Here is a 17,296-nt window from a genome sequence, read left to right as displayed (position 1 = left end):
CAAGCTGACTTTAGACAGAATGTGATTGGTCAGCAGTTATCAGCAGTATACATGCTGCAGATGCAAAACTTACATCACATTTGTTGGTGTGATGTAATCTTCAGTTTTCCATGTTTTAATGAAGTTGAAGTGTGATGACATTAATGTTACTGTCTGAATGTTTTCACAGTCATAGTATAATGAATGTAGCACCCTTTTGAGAGTAATGACTTGATTTTGAAGGGGACAAAACACAGTGATGTGATGGATCAGCCTGTCAAAGTGCTGTCAGAGTCCACTCAGCTGTGTCACTGGGTGACAGACGGCAAATGAACAAGCTGATACATCACAGCTTGTACTCACAGTTGTCAGTCATGTTTAAGCTGCACAGATGGAAAACAAATTTACTCAAATGCTGTGACATGATTGCTGATGTGAACTTTAAATTAACTAAATTAGAATTTATTAAAATTGTAGTTTTGATAGTCCTAGTTTTGTATTTAGACTGCTTGTATTTAATACAGGCAAGATGTATAGTACGAGAGGTGCATAACAGAAAATGCATTGTTTGTTTTTAGCTATTACATTTACTGGCATTTGCACCCAACTTTTGGGGCCATTTCACCCACACACACACGCACACACACACACACAAAAACATAACAATCTCCCACAGTTAAATCCAATAAAGTGATTAAAAACAAGCCCTTTCAACGCAATAACACACTGCAATTGAACGCTCCTGCATACAGCCTCTGTTTGGCCACATTAGGCCAAGACCAGAAACAAAGAGTTATATCTCTAATATTTACTATCTCTATCTATTTATTAGCACAGTATGATTAACAGCATACTGGGCTTTACTTCAGTCACAGTGGATCACACACTGGAGGAATAGGCTGTGTCACATCAGCTTTTGTCCATTTAAAGCATATGTATCATTTTAAATGTCTGATTATGAAAAATTGTGGTAAAACTTGCAGGAAATAGTGTTGTAGACCTTTAATATTGTATATGGGATTCATGTTGCGCTGTCGCCCATTGGTCGGTCTCTGCTACGTCACTTGACCAATGGGCTTCGTCGATGTTACAGGGTGTCATTACGTAGGGAGGCGTGTGTGACATTTGCTGCAAAAAGCTAGTTTAGTAACAGCTAGCTGGAGAAACATGAAGACCCGCGGGCGGAAATAGAAAATATTTTGCCTTTTAACACCTAAGTTGACGTTTGGGTTGCACTTTGTTATCGCACCGACATTAGAAAAGACAGTTTATGTCAAATGTAGCCTTCGGTAAAACTTCCTGTCCGGCTAAACACGTTTAATAGTAGGCTAACGCTGTCTTTTAAGTTAACTTGCACAGTCAATGTTCGTCTTCAGGTTGTGTTCTGCGTTGCTGTTCTAAGATGTTGACACCAAACAGATGACTGCAGTTCATTGTTGTTTTTGTATTGCAGTATGGGCGGACATTAGCGCTTAAGCCGACTTGGCTAACTGCGGTTTGCAGACAAGGTTAAATTTAGCTTTAGCCATCTAGCTCCTCATTCATCTCTTGCTGCAGCTTTCTCACTTTCTTATGCTGACTTGTCAGGCCAGGTGTGCTGAAAGTAGGCCAGGTGTGGCGTGGGATAGATAGGGTGCGGTGTTTGTAACCTATCAACACTGTGTCGTAGAAAGTCCTACGGTCTGCTTCAGGGATTTTTGTTACTCTAGTGGATCCAGAAGTGGGACCATGCTGCTCTCCTTGGTTGTGCACACATACTCGCTGCGGTACTGGTTTCCAGCCACGATCATGCTGGGGACAGCCCCGGCTTATCTGCTGTCATGGGGGGCTTGGCGCTTAATTTCAAGTGTCTTACCTGCGAGACTGTATCACAAGTTGGACGACCGGTTGTACTGCATCTACCAGAGTATGGTTCTCTTCTTCTTTGAAAACTACACAGGAGTTGAGGTGAGTGACTCCTTCACTGCACTGAACCTGCTGCTGTTAACATGCACACCACATGCAGATGAGTGCATATTTGTTTTTGTCTGAACTCCTCCAGTAACAACGTGAAGTGGGGACAGACACAGGCTCATGGATAGGATCTTGATGAACCACATGCTGAACAAGAAAGTCTGCATTCTTGACCTTCTCATGCCACTCCCTACGCAATTGGTGTTATCATACTTTAGGGTGTGAAGAAACATAACAGTGATAAACTGCCTGCTCTGACTCACCAACTGAGGGCAACGTAGTAGTTCAGAAGGGGCCTTTTTAGTAAATCCTCTTGGGTTTATTGAAAAGCTGCAGTCTGTGCTGTTTTTTTTTTTTTGTTTTTTTTTGTAAAAATGGGCAAAATCAGATTATACTGGAAGCAAATCCCTGATGCAGTTTAAATATTTAACGAAACAAAATAATTCTTTGTCTTAATGTAGAAGAATTGAACAAACAGGACAATACAGAACATCTGTTTTGCTGTAGTCTGAATCTTTAATCTGCTTCCCCTGCAGATCATCATATATGGAGATATACCAAAGAACAAAGAGAACGTCATCTACCTGTCTAATCATCAATGCACAGGTAAAGTGTTTGCATGTCCTGCTTTAAAATCTCGTTCTAATGCAAAGAACAAATTGAAGTAAATATGTTCTCTCTACCGCTGGCCTTCCTCATAGCTGATTGGATCATTGCTGACATGCTCGCCATCAGGCAGAGTGCCCTCGGTCACGTCAGGTACGTCCTGAAAGATGGGCTGAAGTGGCTCCCGTTATACGGATGGTATTTCTCTCAGGTAATGCAACTGTGTGAGTATTTGACTGTCAGTTTGTAAATTGCAGATGTAAAGATGTAAATTAGACTTGTGTCGCAGTCCAGCGCTGCTGTTCTCATCAGATTATCGTTCTTTCAGCACGGAGGAGCCTACGTGAAACGAAGTGCAAAGTTTAATGAAAAGGCGATGAGGAAGAAGCTCCTCACTCAGACTCACTCTGGAACACCAGTAAGTACTAAACCATCAAAAAAAAAAGGTTGTTTTCAATGATGTTCAATAAGAAACAAGAACCAACAATGGTCTCGTGTTTACGCTGGGCCTTGTTTGCCACATTTTTCTAATCATTGCATGCTTGTTTTTAAACTTCACCACCTAAATTCACTGCAGAGCTTTCAGCAATAATCTCCCAAAATTCTGTCTTCCAAAAATTCCTTCTTACCCTACTTGTAATTAGGATGTTGACGTGAATAGTTTCTCAGAGTTTGTATTAACAGAACATCCGATGACGACAGCAGCAGTGAAATGAAATGGATAATCAGACATTGGATGCAGGAAGGTTCAGATGCAGTGTGTGTGTTATTGTGTTGAAAGGGCTTGTTTTTAATCACTTTTTTGGATTTAGCTGTGAGGGATTAGTGTGTGTTTTTGTGCCTGTGTGTGTGTGAGTGTGTGTGTGTGTTCAACAGAAGTGGTCCCAGTGACCCCAAGTTATGCTACGAAAGCTCTGTTGTGAAGTCCAGTGGTGAAAGTTAAAGTGAGCATAATCAGTGGTCGCAATGATGAAAAATTCAGATGGAGGTCAGAAATAGCATGAATTATACTTGAAATCATCTGATTAAATATGTTTTCATCTTTGTTCCGGCTTGACTGAACTTCATCTTGCCAACTTTAAAGCAAATTGTTAAAGCAAAGCTCTGGTGCCTGTTGACTCCAGTAATGCACAAATAAGTGAAACATTTTTGAAGCTGCTGCTGAAATGTTTTATTTTGAAATGTGAGGAATTTACTGTTGAAAAAGCCTTTAAATCCTCCAGAAGATGAACTAGTGTGAAGTGAGAGATTCTGACATACCTTTTGTTCAGCACAGTAAATTTTCAGACAGTTACAACTTCCTGGTAATTGTTTACACAGCAGTGTCACAGTAAAATGAATGAAAGAGGAAGGAATGCAAGTTTCAACCGCACGAGTACGTTGAGTCTAAATCGCAAAAAAACTCAGTTTTCACTTCAGTTATAATCCAAACTGACTTAAAGGAATGAGTCAGTGACAGCTGCGTGTCAATTTTTCTTATAGATGTTATGAGTTGAGCACAGCGTTCAATTTCCGTACTTCTTGTTCAACAAATCCCGTCGATGTTAGAAATTCTCTTTTGTCCGGTGCAATAAGAACCAACGCCGACGACACTTTGATTTCACGTACTTTTCTCCCCACAGATGTACCTTGTCATCTTCCCTGAAGGAACTCGGTATAATCCAGAGCTGAAGAATGTTATCGCCGACAGTCAGGCTTTTGCGACGAAAGAAGGTATTGGCATGATAGCAGCCATTTACTGCTGTACAGCTGCATACTAATTCAGTATGTAAGACAGCAGACTAAGTCTTGTTGTGTGACCTGTGGTCCCCATATCATGGTACTGTTTGACCAATTAGCATCACGTGCATACGGATTCATACGGAAGTTAAGTTTTTAGCTTTGTAGATTCTTAGAATTAAGAAAAATTAAAAATAAAAAGTTGTGTAAAAACAAAACAGCATTTCCTGGTGATTCAGCCTCAAAACTCAGATTTCAGATGTGCATGAAGGTAAAATGTACTTTTTTGGGATAGTCTTTTGGACAAGTTTGTTTAGACCCTTTTTCTAGCATGAGGAAGTGAAATTAACACATTTTGAATGTTGACTATATTTAACTGCATTGTACATTTCAATGTAGCTTTAAAGCTTCACAGCTAAATAAATGTGTTGCATCCACATGATCATAGTGATGCTATTGTGCAGTTTTGCCTTCAGGTCAGCTCACAAACTGCGTCCATTCTGCAGAGATTAAGCCTATCTCTGGACCGCAGCTCTGAATATCACCTTCCCCCATTAATCCAAACAAGTCGCTCTGGAGAGCCGACATGTGCACATGACATTATCTGTTATTAGTGAGGTATTAGTGAGCAGAGGATGGTGCCACGTCGACAACAGACTGTGCAGTAACTGACCCAAACGCAGGCATCCACACAGAATCACTGTGTTTTTTTCAATCATGTGTTTTTAATATCATTTCTTTGTTTTTAAAGGCAAGGCAGGATTATTTATGTAGCACCATTCAGACACAGGCTAATTCAAAGTGCTTTACAGCGCAGGGACATAGAGATACATTAATAAAACAGTAAAATTGCATTCAAAGACAACAAAACCACTATCAAGCAGTACTTTAGTGGTGGCGGCTGACATGACATGCTTTATCTTCACACTGTTAAAATAACCTTTGTGATTAAAAGAGTTTATTTTGTCACGTCCTTCCCGTAGGACTGGCTGTCCTGAGGCACACACTTACGCCCAGAATGAGGGCCTCTCACATAGCCATCGAGACCATGAAGGGCCACCTGGACGCTGTGTATGATGTCACCGTGGCCTACGAGGGAACGCTGGAAGCTTCCGGTCAAAGAAGACCCGCTCCATCGATGCCAGGTAAGCGGGCGTCTGAGTTCAGTGGTGGTGTGATCTGTACCTGGATATCTTGTATTCCAGCTGCATGTGTCGATTATACTACGATTTGGAAATGCAAGCTCACCTCAGTGGGAGTAAATTACAGCCCACATGAAGAGCAAAAGAAGCTTTTGTTATAAGATTTCATCATTGTCACCACTGCAGAACAATCTGTTCTGCCCAGTCATATCTCTTCTCCTGTGATGTTCACAGCAGCAGACTGTGATGTGGTGAAAACATCATGTTATCCTTCCATCTGTCTTAAACCCCATTTTCACCTGCCATTGAAATGCAGTCTGCATTTCAATGCCAGAAGGAGTGATGCATGGGAGTGTATTGTGAGTGATCTGAATGCGATCGATCGTCCAGACCTCACGTCGTGATCAGATCTCAGCTAAATGTAAATGCAGTGTGTACCACTAAAGCTCTTCCTTTGCATGAATGTTTTAAAAATGCATGATGTCCATCCGTGGTTTTGCCTCTCTCGACTTTCAGCGTGTTGACGCGTTTGTTGACAAATCCACCAGTCCTGCCGAACTCATTTGCAGATTGAGATTCAATCACTGTGCTGTCAGAATCAAGATAAATGAGAACAGATATACCAGCTTCCAAAAAAAATTGAGCCTTATTACAGTAATAGAAAATGCAAATATTAGTTATCAAAGCAGGAGATAAGATTTAGGTTGTCCATGAGCGATAAGTCACTTTTAAATGCAGTTACAAGCTGTCTGCTAACAGCGGCTGTAGTCTGCCTCGACTTTGTGTTCGTCTCTGTATCCACAGACACACAAGCATTGTTTTAATGTAGCCCTGCAACATTGTGTCCACCCCCTCAGTAATTAATCACACAGCAAACATTACCTATTACCAGCCGCGTCTTCCTGTAAACAGCATGACTCTGTGTTTTGGAGTTTTTGATTATTCTGTGTTCCCGGTCGTCCTGCGAGCGCCGGTTGAATGTTAAAAAAACATCCCGTTTGATTCAGGAATAAACATCGATGTGTTTCTAGCAAACAGAACAGAGAGAACAGAAAAGCATTCTTCTCATCACGCACTTCCTGGTCTCATGTGGTGAAGGTGACTTTAGTCACTTCACAGGGAGGTGGAAGTGACTCGAGGCTGCGTTCACACTCAGCTGCAAGAGTCTCTGATGCTTTTTGTTACGGACGCTCTTTCTGGTTCACATCTGGCACGTGTTTCTCATCCGTGTGAACAGTTTGAATTATCTCAGCTTATGATAACAAGGTTGGACCCTGAAGTATGGGTTGTATACACTGTTTGAATATATTTTGCCCTCCACTGTAAAGTCATAATAGCAGCATTTTTAATTGATTATTGTCAAGCTGATTTAGCTTTTGAGCAATAAAGTTAGAAAATATGTCATTTTAGTTCCAATAACAAAATAATGCCTTCACTTAAAGTGCTCCAGCTCCTCCTCGTCCCTCGTCGGTCAGACAAGCTCAAAACATCAAGGCAGCAAATTGTGCTGCACAACCACAAAACCGCAGTTTCTTTCCTGGATGTTTACACAATCATCCCCTAACTGGAACTACTCAAACCTCAAACATGTCATTTCTGTAGCTGAGTGAGGTTTAAGAGGAGACACGACAGGTGAAAATGTCTTTCAAGCACTAGTCAATTTTGAGGTTTTAGGCAATTTTGTTTCCATCTGTCAGATTAGCAGAAAATAAACATCCAAAATACACATTTTGGTGTTTATTTTAGTTCAGATTTGTGTTTTGGCCTTTTATGCAAATCCATGCTGATTTTCCAGATAATGATGCATTTGCAAGTTTAAACAACATTTCAGAAAACTTGTAATACAAAAAATCATTTAAGTAGTCGGCTGGAGACGTTTCAGGGTAATTGCTGTTGGTTAATTTGTTTTTTGTTTGTTTTTACCCTGTTGCTTTAATCGACTGGCTCTGTAATTTGTTTTGGATGGATCCCTGTCATTCCTCAGAGTCTCAAGCTGATTCTTATGAATAGCGTTCGTCAGCTTGGCTTCGCAGGCTTTGTGCTTGTTTGAATTTTTATTGCAAACAATGTTACTTTGCTCATGTACTATACTTGAAACTACATACAAGATAGTAGTTGTTTAATGAAATCCCCCCTGTGTGAATTCCCTCTGCAAAGTATTATTTCAAAACTGGAACAGTTTTTGAGTGTGTTTGGGTTTTTGTCGTAACTGGAGCAGGATGACAGTGTGTTATATTTGAACAGGCTGTGTACACAGGAAGAAATGCTTTTTATTGTTTTGGTTTGGAACATTTTTATTGTAATCTGAATGGCCTGTTCAGTTGTGGGAGGCCTGTCTCATCTATTCACATTTACTGCTCCTGTCAGGAGTTAATCTGAGAGCATTTTCTACTTCAGGATCTCGTTATCTTTCTGGACTTTCCAGGTTTTCAGGAGCCCGTTCACACTCATAGAAAAGAAAGAAAGTGAAAATATCAATATGTTAATGAGGCCTAAATATATATAGTTTTTTTTTTTTAAGTGTAAAGTCTGGGCCACACTGTGGGGACAGATGTAGCTGAAGAGCCCTGACTTTGGATAACAAACGATCAACCATCAAGCAGCTTTTGTGTCAGCGAATGAGCTCCCTGCACCTCTCGAGCAGCTGTTTGGTCTCCTCTTTACATGCTAATGGCTCAAAATATTAAAGCTTTTTTTTTTCCTCTCAGATTTTCAGCTTTGCTCGAGTTTATCAAAGGGATTTAGATCAGGAGACATTGTTTGTCGCTACGAGAAAAGAGTTGATTTCCCTCATCAACACACATGACCTGCAGTGGAAGCTCAGCTTTCTTTTAGTACGTTGATTTATGAAATGCTTTAAGACTGTTACAGCCTCTCGATGCCAAACACTCGATCAGGCTCTCAGCAGCCCACAAACCTGAAAACAGCACTTAACCTCCTCCATGTACGAGGAAGGAAGGTGGCCTTTTCTTTAAGGATGACTTCTTTTTTTGTGTGTGTGTGCAAAAAATACACTGTGTGTTTGTGCGTGTGTGCTGCTGAGCCTCCATGCACACAAAACCGCCTTTCACTGAGACTTCAGTGTTTATTAAACTGCCACGTATTGTGTCTGAAGGTCAGTTTAAATGTGCTCAGCAGCAGCAGCAGCAGCGGATCGAGGTGCTCTATCCACCCGAGAAGCAGCCTTTCGCTGCTGACTTCGATCAAGTTTCCTCTTTTGGCCGCAGAGCCAAGTTTCCTGATAATATTGCATGTTGTGGAAACAGGAACTTGAAGGTCTCTGGGGATACACATGTAGCCTTGAGCGTTCACACTTGGTTACATTTTTATGTCTGACCTTCTCAGACACTTTGGGTTTCTTTCTGCACTCAGTGATCTGAGATTTGACACTGGAAACATTTATTTTAGGAACATTTATTTGCTGATGCTGAGACTGATTATTATTATTATTATTACTACTTATAAAGAGGATTCAGTGGAAGCTCTGCATATTTAGTGTGAGTTCAGATATTAAATTAGACTTGATGGACTGTAGTGATTTTTCTGCATTTCCACTTGATTTCCTCTCAGATTTGACCTGATTTCATTCTCACACCTGCCGATTTACTCTGATTGTGTTCCAGCCTGAGAATCTTACCTATGCAGCAGCAGTTTGAGCAGCGACGCTCTTGTATGTGAATCAAAGGGACTTGGCATCGCAGCGTCATAGCAGCTCTCCTCCATCATCGTCACCTCGTGTTGATTTTAAGTGCTTGCTCTACGTGCCGCTTTGCTGAAAGGATTTTCCTGTTTTTGTTTAGTCTCTTTAATTTTTGTGTTTGACAGAATTCCTGTGCAAAGAATGTCCCCGAGTCCACATACACTTCGACCGTGTGGACATAAAGGAAATTCCTACAGAGCCAGTGTTTTTCCGCAGGTGGCTGCACGAGCGCTTCGAAATCAAGGACCGGTAAGTGTGGGTGGAACAATTAATCATGTCGAAACTGCATGTTGTCAATATGTAAGCTGCTGTGAGACTTTTTTTAACGTTTTGCTTCCACATGTCACCAGATATGTATCCTAGCCTCTGTATGACCCCTTAAAAGCTGAAAATAATTCTTGTATCTTATTCTGAAAATCTGATTATGTTCAGTTACCTTTTGGTTTGACCAGTGGTTAACATGACAGAAAAGGTCAAGAACCACTAATAGCATAGAAATATCTTCACGATAGAGAAATCTACTGAGCGCAACATTGACAACACCAGCCAAGCCACAAGAAGCCACACTGTGATCCGAGTGCACTATTTGTGCTGTAGCTGCTTTAAAAATGCTGATGTGAACTTTTACATTTGTTTCACTTAGCAGTTTCTTTTGTAGTCCTTGTGCATTTCTGAGACAGGCTGAATTCCTAAGAGAGTTATCTGTCTTTTCAAAGGCTGCTGACGGATTTCTACGAGTCGGAGGATGCGGACAAAGTATGCAAGTTCCCCGGGGAAGGCAGAGTCTCCCCTCTGAACCTGTCTAAAACCCTGCCATCAGTGGTCATCCTGGCGGGACTGACACTGCCGTTACTCCTGACGGAGAACGGCAGGAGACTGTACGTGAGAACCTGGGTGTACGGGACACTGCTGGGCTGGCTGTGGGTGAACGTTTCTCCTTAACGAGCGGGGGCGGGGGCTGCCGCGATGAGATGCACAAAAGACATGGAGAGCCGCTGCCATTTTCCTGTATCGGATCTGCACAAGGTGTGTTCCAGATGCAGAGCAGTGTCTGATAAGAGGCTCAGAGATTTATCCCACATGTCTGGCTCACAGTTGACCTTGAGCTGAAAGCTGAACAGAGATGCAGAGAAATGTTAAGCTTTTTGTGCTACTTCCTCCCTCACGTTATTTGGATTTGCAGCCTGAAATGATGAGAAAATCACGAGTGGATTTGTTGAAAAGTATTAGATTTCTCAAAAATACCCCTGAAGTACTTAGTAGGAGATAAAAATGGCTGTATACTTCTCTTAAAGTAACTCCCCCCTTCATCAGATTTAGACACATCAGTGTTCTTGCATGCTCACCTTCCCATCAAACATTGGCCAGTGTTAGAGCTCTTACAGGACATTTAATTTTCGCGAATTCAAAACACGCTTGATGATTGTGGTCAGCTACTGTATGTAGCTGACACATTAAAGCGACGCTGGATCACTGATTATCGAGTGCACTGACGCGTTGACATTGGTTGCAATGTCTTATTTATGCCAAGCCCCATGTCAGGAGCATTATGCACTTTGCTCATTTAAAGTGATTTTTGCTTTTTTTTAACATTAGTAGAACAAAATTAATAACATGCAGTCCTCTACGGGGCCTCATAAACAGGACACCAGCTGCATTGTTTACTATAAATATTCATAAAGACATCTTTTTTTTTATAATGGAAATGACTGTAGCTGCAGACGAATGTTCATTTATGCAAACACGAATGAGTAAATGTCTTTTTCAATAGCCAAGATTTTGATTTTACTGATGTTAAGATCCTTAAAAAAAACGTTTTTGAGCAGAGTCTTTGTCCCTCATGATGCCACACTGAGCTCACATGGAGGAATGCGTGTTAATGAAAATGTTCTACAGATGTAAAATATTGCTTTAATGGTAAAATGTCAGTCATTGCCAAAATGTGGCTGTTTGCCATGATGCTCTACAAGTATTTTAAGTTGAGCGATACTTGTTTTAATGCCAGCCCAGAAAATGTCTTTTTTCTTCTTTTTTTTTTTTGCTTCAATACATTAAAATTAAATTTTTTTATAATGGCTCCATAACTTTTATATGCATATGTTATTTTGAATACCTAGCAAAAAGCTGACAAAGCCATGTTAACAGTATATCACAGGTTTTCTGTGCATTCAAAGCCATTTGTACTATAATTATCATTGTATTGTGAAATGCACTGTATGTCCATTGTTGTTGTTTACTGTAATGAAATCATTGCATTTTCCACGAGTCACTTTACATATTTGCCATCTTGTCTTCATCTAAAGTTAGTCTTTGATATGTTCTCCTCGTGTGGACGGTACAGTAAGTCTCATTGTTTTTACATGTCACTCCAATACCTCACTTGAATAATCCTTCCTAGTTCTTAAATGACCCTTGTCAGCCATTTTATAACCATTTTTATCCTGACAAGATCGGACTGTAACTCATCAGGAAACTCTATGTAGACAGTATTTAAATGCCAACAGATTTTGGAAATGTGTGCCTTCTCTTTGGAGGAGCTGGTCCTCAGCCCTCTTGCAGAGGGCCACAGTGGCTCTTTTCCATTAGGTGACTGCATGGAGGCGCTCTGCCGGAGCTGCTGCTCACTGCGGCGTGTGGTCACATTGTCTACAGATCATAGTGGCTTATTTTGCTCTACGAATGCATTGATTTACACTTTTCGAAGACTATTATTAAATGACGAAACCTTTAATGTGTGTAAGTTCTGGAAATGGGGATTTGAGTGAAATAAAGTGGTTTTCTTTGGGAAGAGTCACGTTTTCTTTCTGCTGTTTTGCTATCCTGAGCACATGGTTGTCAGAAAAACTGACAGCAAAATGCTGATTTTTGTTATTGCATGGTCATGTCAAAAGAACACTTTAAGATGACTTTTAATTTTAACTTTTAAAAACTAAACTACTTGTTTAGAAACTTAATGTTTGAGCTAGAATTTCGAAGTAAGTCCTGCAGGTCAAAGGGCTTGAGCTGCCAGAGGGATGGATCATAGCTGGATTAAATTTGCTGTTCATATCAACCACCTACCACTGCACCCTACTCTGTGCTTGTGTATCTGCCTCATCGCCTCCACAACCACAATTAATACAGTGGACACAAAAGACAGCACACAAGTGTGAAGTGAGTCTGACGGAATTATGGAAACTTGTAGTTCTACACAAAGCTATTGTTATTGTTATTGGTAGAAACTTGAGAATTGGGGGACTCCATATTTAAAAATAAGGTCAAACTCTCTAATATGGAGACTAAAACAATACGCTTCCAGGGGGAAAAAAAGACAATTCGAGTCCAAACGTAACAGAATGACAACAATCAGGGATTGACACATCCACTTGCCGGTACCGATTTCTAATGTTCTAAATTTCTAGTTTCCCTTGAACACAGCACAGACCAAACAGCGCATGCGTGGTACGACTAGTGCAGCAACAAGGAAGTGCATTCGCAGATAAGAGGTAAACGCTGCTGCTCTGTTGTTTCAACTCAAGGTAGGTAGTACACCAAGAGCAGTATATTAATAATAAGATAACAATACGTACTGCATATTAAGTCACTTATGAGCGTCAGCATGCGTAAATACGTGTTCGTCCGCACGCTTTCTCTTCTGTTTTCTATTTGAATGTCTGTCGGTCTCACAGCGACATCTAGCGGTGTGTCTGACTGTGCTACTGTTGCGTTACTGTGTTTTCAAGTTTTAGACGAGGTAAACGTGCTTTTGTTAATAATTTAATTAGTGTATCCCCTAGCTAGGCTGGTCGTTTAAAGAAACCATTACCATTTTATCGTGGTTTACTGTGGTTTTTCCAATTTACTTAAAATGGGGGGGACCATATATTGCTTTAATGAAGAATACGTCAGAGTTTTATAATAAATGTGATCATTTTTGCTCTTTCAAGTCTTGCTTCAACACGAATAACAAACACACCTGACCCCTGTCCTGCAGCCGGGCCCTGTGCACAGCTTCGTGATGGCCGTGGACTGGATTGGATTCGGCTATGCTGCAGTCATCGCCTTTGGAGGATTTATGGGATATAAGAGAAAAGGTTCAAAGGTCTCCCTTCATGATCTGCAGGGTTCGTTTTGGCAGAAAGCTCTGCCTGGTGATTGAGTCGTGAAATAATTAACCTTGATATCATCATGTGTGTCTGTTTTATTGCAGCCAGTGTGATGTCCTTGATGGCTGGTTTAGTTTTTGGTGGATTGTCTGCTTATGGTGCCTACAAGGTCTCTAATGACTCAAAGGACATCAAGATCTCATTGTGTGAGTATGGTGAAGCCTGTTTTAATATGCTGATTTTCAGAGAATTGGTGAAAACATCAATCCATATCTTGCCATGCTGTTTGCCCTCTTCAGTGGCCTCCGGACTCCTCTCCATTGTGATGGGAATGAGATACAAGAAATCTGGAAAACTGCTCCCAGCTGGAATCATGTCAGGCTTGAGGTCAGAGTCAAACTTGCTCAACATATTGTGCAATTCAAGGATTGTGAAATGATGGTCCATGCTCATCACATCTTTATCGGCTTTGTCTTTCTCAGTTTGTTGATGGTTTTCCGGCTGTTGCTACTCTTTATCGCGTGACTGGTGGAGCAACACTGACCCGACGGAGGGCTCCCTGTCTCTCCGTGAACAAGCCTTGTTTTAAAGGAAACATCATTCCCAGTTAGCATACTAAAACATCTGTTTTGTGTGGTAACTTAGCTTTCGTGTGATTAGAAATCTTGCAAAATCTCCCAGTGGATGTAATACAGATTGAAGATTGTATGTGAATGGAAATCTCATGATTTGAGATTAATTGTCATGTTATATTATTACCACATGTTTACTTACTCACAGAGCTGGCACAGCAGACATACATGAGCTTTGTGGGTGCTATTGTTTGTCTTGGCAGGGGTTTACAGTAAACACAATGACAGCAGTTTAACTATCAACCACATTAAACCGAGATTCAAATTACTGATCACAGGAACAAGATAAATGGACAGCGTTTGTACTCTTTACTGCTCACATGCTGTTTTTTGAGTCTGTGATTTTTGTAATACCAGCAAAACTAAATAAATGAATGCGATTCTCAAAATAATGCTTCTGTTTTTATGTACAAGGCGTGGTGAAAGTCACCAGTTCTGTTAAAGAAATAAGGGAGACGGAAGAAAAACAGCAGCTTCTCAGATGTTCCTCAAAAATAAACTATTTATTTAGTAGAAATTTCAAATCTATAAATTGTTATGAAAGATTACAGAGATTCATGGTTTGGTTCTTTTGTGATTAATAATGGAGCATTTGTCTCAACATCAACCAGCTGATATAGTTGATCTATATGCAGGAAAGAGGCTGCTTGAAGAATGAATCTTTCACATTGCCGATGCAAGATCTCATCAGATTTCATGGCAATGGTAATTTCACTTGGAACACCTCCACGATGGTCTTCACGTAGTTTTCATCTGGCTGCGGCCTCCTCTTGCTGCCTGGTTGCAGGAACCGATTGATGGCAGGAATCTGGATCATCCTGCCCTGGAAAGACTGGAGGGAAACAGAAGGTCATCCTTAAACGGTGCATTCAGTGGTGGGTGTGTAGTTTTTGTACACTGTCAGGATTAACAACATACTGCAAATTCATGGGAACAAATCATCTTTTTGTTTGTTTTTCCTTTGCGTACCCAGCCTTGTGCAGTACGTCACCTCAACATGTTTACCTTGATGTTGGAGAAGTCAGCGAGGATTCCAGGGAATAACTCCTCCAGCATCAGGGTGCATTCAAGCAACTGCACATCTGCACAGCTGAGTTTACCTCCCACCAGGTATATGGGTCCAGTCAGCGCCTGAGAAGTTTGTCAAAGACACAATATCTTGTTTAGTTATCAGAAATATTCATACATAGTCATCAACAGGTCAATTTCCCATCTTTAAGCAAGATTAATCAGATATTAGACCACACCATGTCATATATGTACAGGAAACAGAGTGATACCTTCTCAAACACTGGAAGGTAACGCTCTTTCGCTTTACTTTCAATGGCATCCAGTTTTGATTTTCGATCTTGGGTGAAGGGCAACATCATGATCATTTCCATGAGATCCATCAATCCCTCAGAGTACATGTTGATCCTGAGGGAAAGCCACACAATATACACTCATCCACTGCGATCCCACAATAAGGTACATGCACCCATCACTCATCACACAATTACAGAAATGGATCATACATGACACGGTCTTTGAGATCTTTTCCGTGGAGGTTGTACTTCTCTGCGATGTAATTCAGGATTGCCTTTGTCTGAATGAGCTTCATGCCGTCGATTTCCACCATGGGAACTTGTTGAAACATGAGGTCTCCATCTGCAGAGGAAAGGGAGGAGGCAGTTCAGGCCGGCGCTCCCAGTGGTGAAACATTAATTCACCTCAGAGAGAATAACTTGAAGGTCATAAGACATTTGAGACTTTCACCTCCACATCATGTTGGGTAAAGTTACTGAAAATGCAAAAAATGTGACCTGGAAACAGGCCAGAAACACCACTTTAGCTTTAAACACCTTTTTCTCACCAACTCACCGCTCACGAGTTTTTCATACTGCTCACGAGTTCTCAGATGCACCTCATCAAACTGTGAAGGGAAATCACAAGAACAGAATGAATCAGTCACAGTTCTTTATTGATCCCTGTGCATAAAATTGGGTCTGTCACAGCTGCTCCCATTGCACAGCAGTAATAAAATAGACAGGGCGCATTCAGGAGCACTGTAGTTCCTCAAAGACAGAAAAAGCCTCACATCAGCACTGCACCCTTCACTTACTTCAACTTGTGCAACTGTCAGAAGCCAGCGGATGGACTCCATTTTCCCTCTCCCGTTGAAGTAGTGCAGCACAACATTCGCCATGGCTTCAGTGTTTGGAAAGATAAATCACTAGAACTGAGGAAAGACAGAAGACATGTCACATATCGCTGAATATAAATTACCAAGACGTACGTGTGCCCATGTGTTCGGAGAGGTGTCACACCTGTGCGCCGCTCTGCTCGCCGTGGACAAATCACACAAGTTTCGGTTGTTATATAACGTTGTGGCGACTCGGAAAAAAATCGTATAAACGGGAAATTATCCAAAGTCTGTCAGTAGTTGGTTCCGGCCAATAGAAACTTGGCTCATTAACATTTTTACCGCGAGACATCATGGGAAAAATACTAACTACTAGTCGCGCTCGTTCGCAGAATTTCCGGCAAGTTCCACCTGTCGATGTTGTTAACGTTTATAAAAATATCAGACGAACTGTGAATTTCACCGCGAACAACTCGACTTTCGACACCGTGATTGTAAATGGTTGTTTGGAAATGTGTGTTATAATCTCGGCAGTTTCCGTTGTTTCACCGGATGTGAGGGCGATCTGGCTGCGACATCTGTCACCCCATTGATCGCTAGGGTTGATTCGGCTGATCTGGCTGGCTAGGCGGGTGTCCCCTTCCTCCCTCACCGCTCCATGTGTGTCCCTCCCGAAGCCCCGCGCTCGGTGGAAGAGGACGAGGTCCCCCCGGCGGACGACCATCCATCGGTGTACCAGTAGCTGCGCTCCCCTGCTAGAACCTCCAAACAAGCTCAAGGCCCATTTGTAGGAGAAACGTAGGGAAGTTAAGCTCCAAGCGTCAGGCACATCCAAATGCGGCACTGCACGTGGCAGTCTGCCTTCCTTTTTCCCATTAAATGTTGTAATAATGCACATGTGCACCTGAGACACTAATACTGTCAAAAACGACCCTCAGTCTTACCTTTACTGGAGAGGTCCTTAAAGTTAGCAGGTAAAAACCTGGACTGTCTCTGACAGCTTTGTTTTGAACTCGCTTTATTTTTCTACTTTGATTCATGTACTGTGTCTAAAGGTCACTGAGATGCTGTTGTGTACTACGTGTAATGCAGTAGAGTAAGGTATTGATTCAGCAGCCTTAAAAACTGAATGAATCTCACTGCTAACCCTAAACTACACACGGCCTTCTGTATGTCCTTAATCCATCATACATATTGATAATTGTTAGGTTGCCACTTTTTATCAATGATGTAAACCACTGATGTTTGTCGCTTCTCTTCTGTATAATGAAAGTTCAACATCTTCCTTCTTTCAATCACAATATGTACCAATCCTGGCATTTCATTTCAGTGTGTGACCACACTACTGATGGATTAAT

The 17,296-nt window shown here is 41.3% G+C and overlaps 3 protein-coding genes across 5 annotated transcripts; 2 read left to right on the top strand and 1 right to left on the bottom strand.

Moving 5' to 3' along the window:
• The first annotated feature begins 1,079 nt into the window (after positions 1 to 1,079).
• agpat5 (1-acylglycerol-3-phosphate O-acyltransferase 5 (lysophosphatidic acid acyltransferase, epsilon)) lies at positions 1,080 to 11,887 on the top strand. The gene is made up of 8 exons (XM_076742643.1): positions 1,080 to 1,926; positions 2,469 to 2,538; positions 2,634 to 2,749; positions 2,867 to 2,956; positions 4,161 to 4,251; positions 5,241 to 5,402; positions 9,225 to 9,348; positions 9,816 to 11,887. The coding sequence occupies exons 1-8, from the start codon at positions 1,708 to 1,710 to the stop codon at positions 10,039 to 10,041; spliced, it is 1,098 nt and encodes a 365-aa protein (XP_076598758.1). The 5' UTR covers positions 1,080 to 1,707; the 3' UTR covers positions 10,042 to 11,887.
• A 642-nt stretch (positions 11,888 to 12,529) lies between these two features.
• Positions 12,530 to 14,201, top strand: tmem14a (transmembrane protein 14A). Of its 3 annotated transcripts, none has more exons than XM_076743729.1 (5): positions 12,530 to 12,584; positions 13,073 to 13,172; positions 13,289 to 13,390; positions 13,484 to 13,571; positions 13,667 to 14,201. In XM_076743729.1, exons 2-5 carry the CDS (start codon positions 13,097 to 13,099, stop codon positions 13,707 to 13,709), a joined length of 309 nt encoding a protein of 102 aa, XP_076599844.1. In that variant the 5' UTR covers positions 12,530 to 12,584; positions 13,073 to 13,096; the 3' UTR covers positions 13,710 to 14,201. The 3 variants fall into 3 exon arrangements, with proteins under 3 accessions (XP_076599844.1, XP_076599840.1, XP_076599841.1); XM_076743725.1 differs by having other exon boundaries at positions 12,537 to 12,617; XM_076743726.1 differs by having other exon boundaries at positions 12,540 to 12,617; positions 13,026 to 13,172.
• A 97-nt stretch (positions 14,202 to 14,298) lies between these two features.
• LOC143328540 (glutathione S-transferase A4-like) lies at positions 14,299 to 16,203 on the bottom strand. Its single transcript, XM_076743724.1, has 7 exons — positions 16,123 to 16,203; positions 15,918 to 16,034; positions 15,677 to 15,728; positions 15,331 to 15,463; positions 15,097 to 15,232; positions 14,822 to 14,947; positions 14,299 to 14,648 (listed from the first exon to the last, which is right to left on the bottom strand). Exons 2-7 carry the CDS (start codon positions 15,999 to 16,001, stop codon positions 14,511 to 14,513), a joined length of 669 nt encoding a protein of 222 aa, XP_076599839.1. The 5' UTR covers positions 16,002 to 16,034; positions 16,123 to 16,203; the 3' UTR covers positions 14,299 to 14,510.
• Positions 16,204 to 17,296: the final 1,093 nt, after the last annotated feature.

The sequence above is a fragment of the Chaetodon auriga genome, chromosome 11 (assembly GCF_051107435.1).
Source record: "Chaetodon auriga isolate fChaAug3 chromosome 11, fChaAug3.hap1, whole genome shotgun sequence".
In the NCBI taxonomy this organism is placed as follows: Eukaryota; Metazoa; Chordata; class Actinopteri; order Chaetodontiformes; family Chaetodontidae; genus Chaetodon; species Chaetodon auriga.
This window is presented reverse-complemented; position numbering and strand designations above follow the sequence as displayed.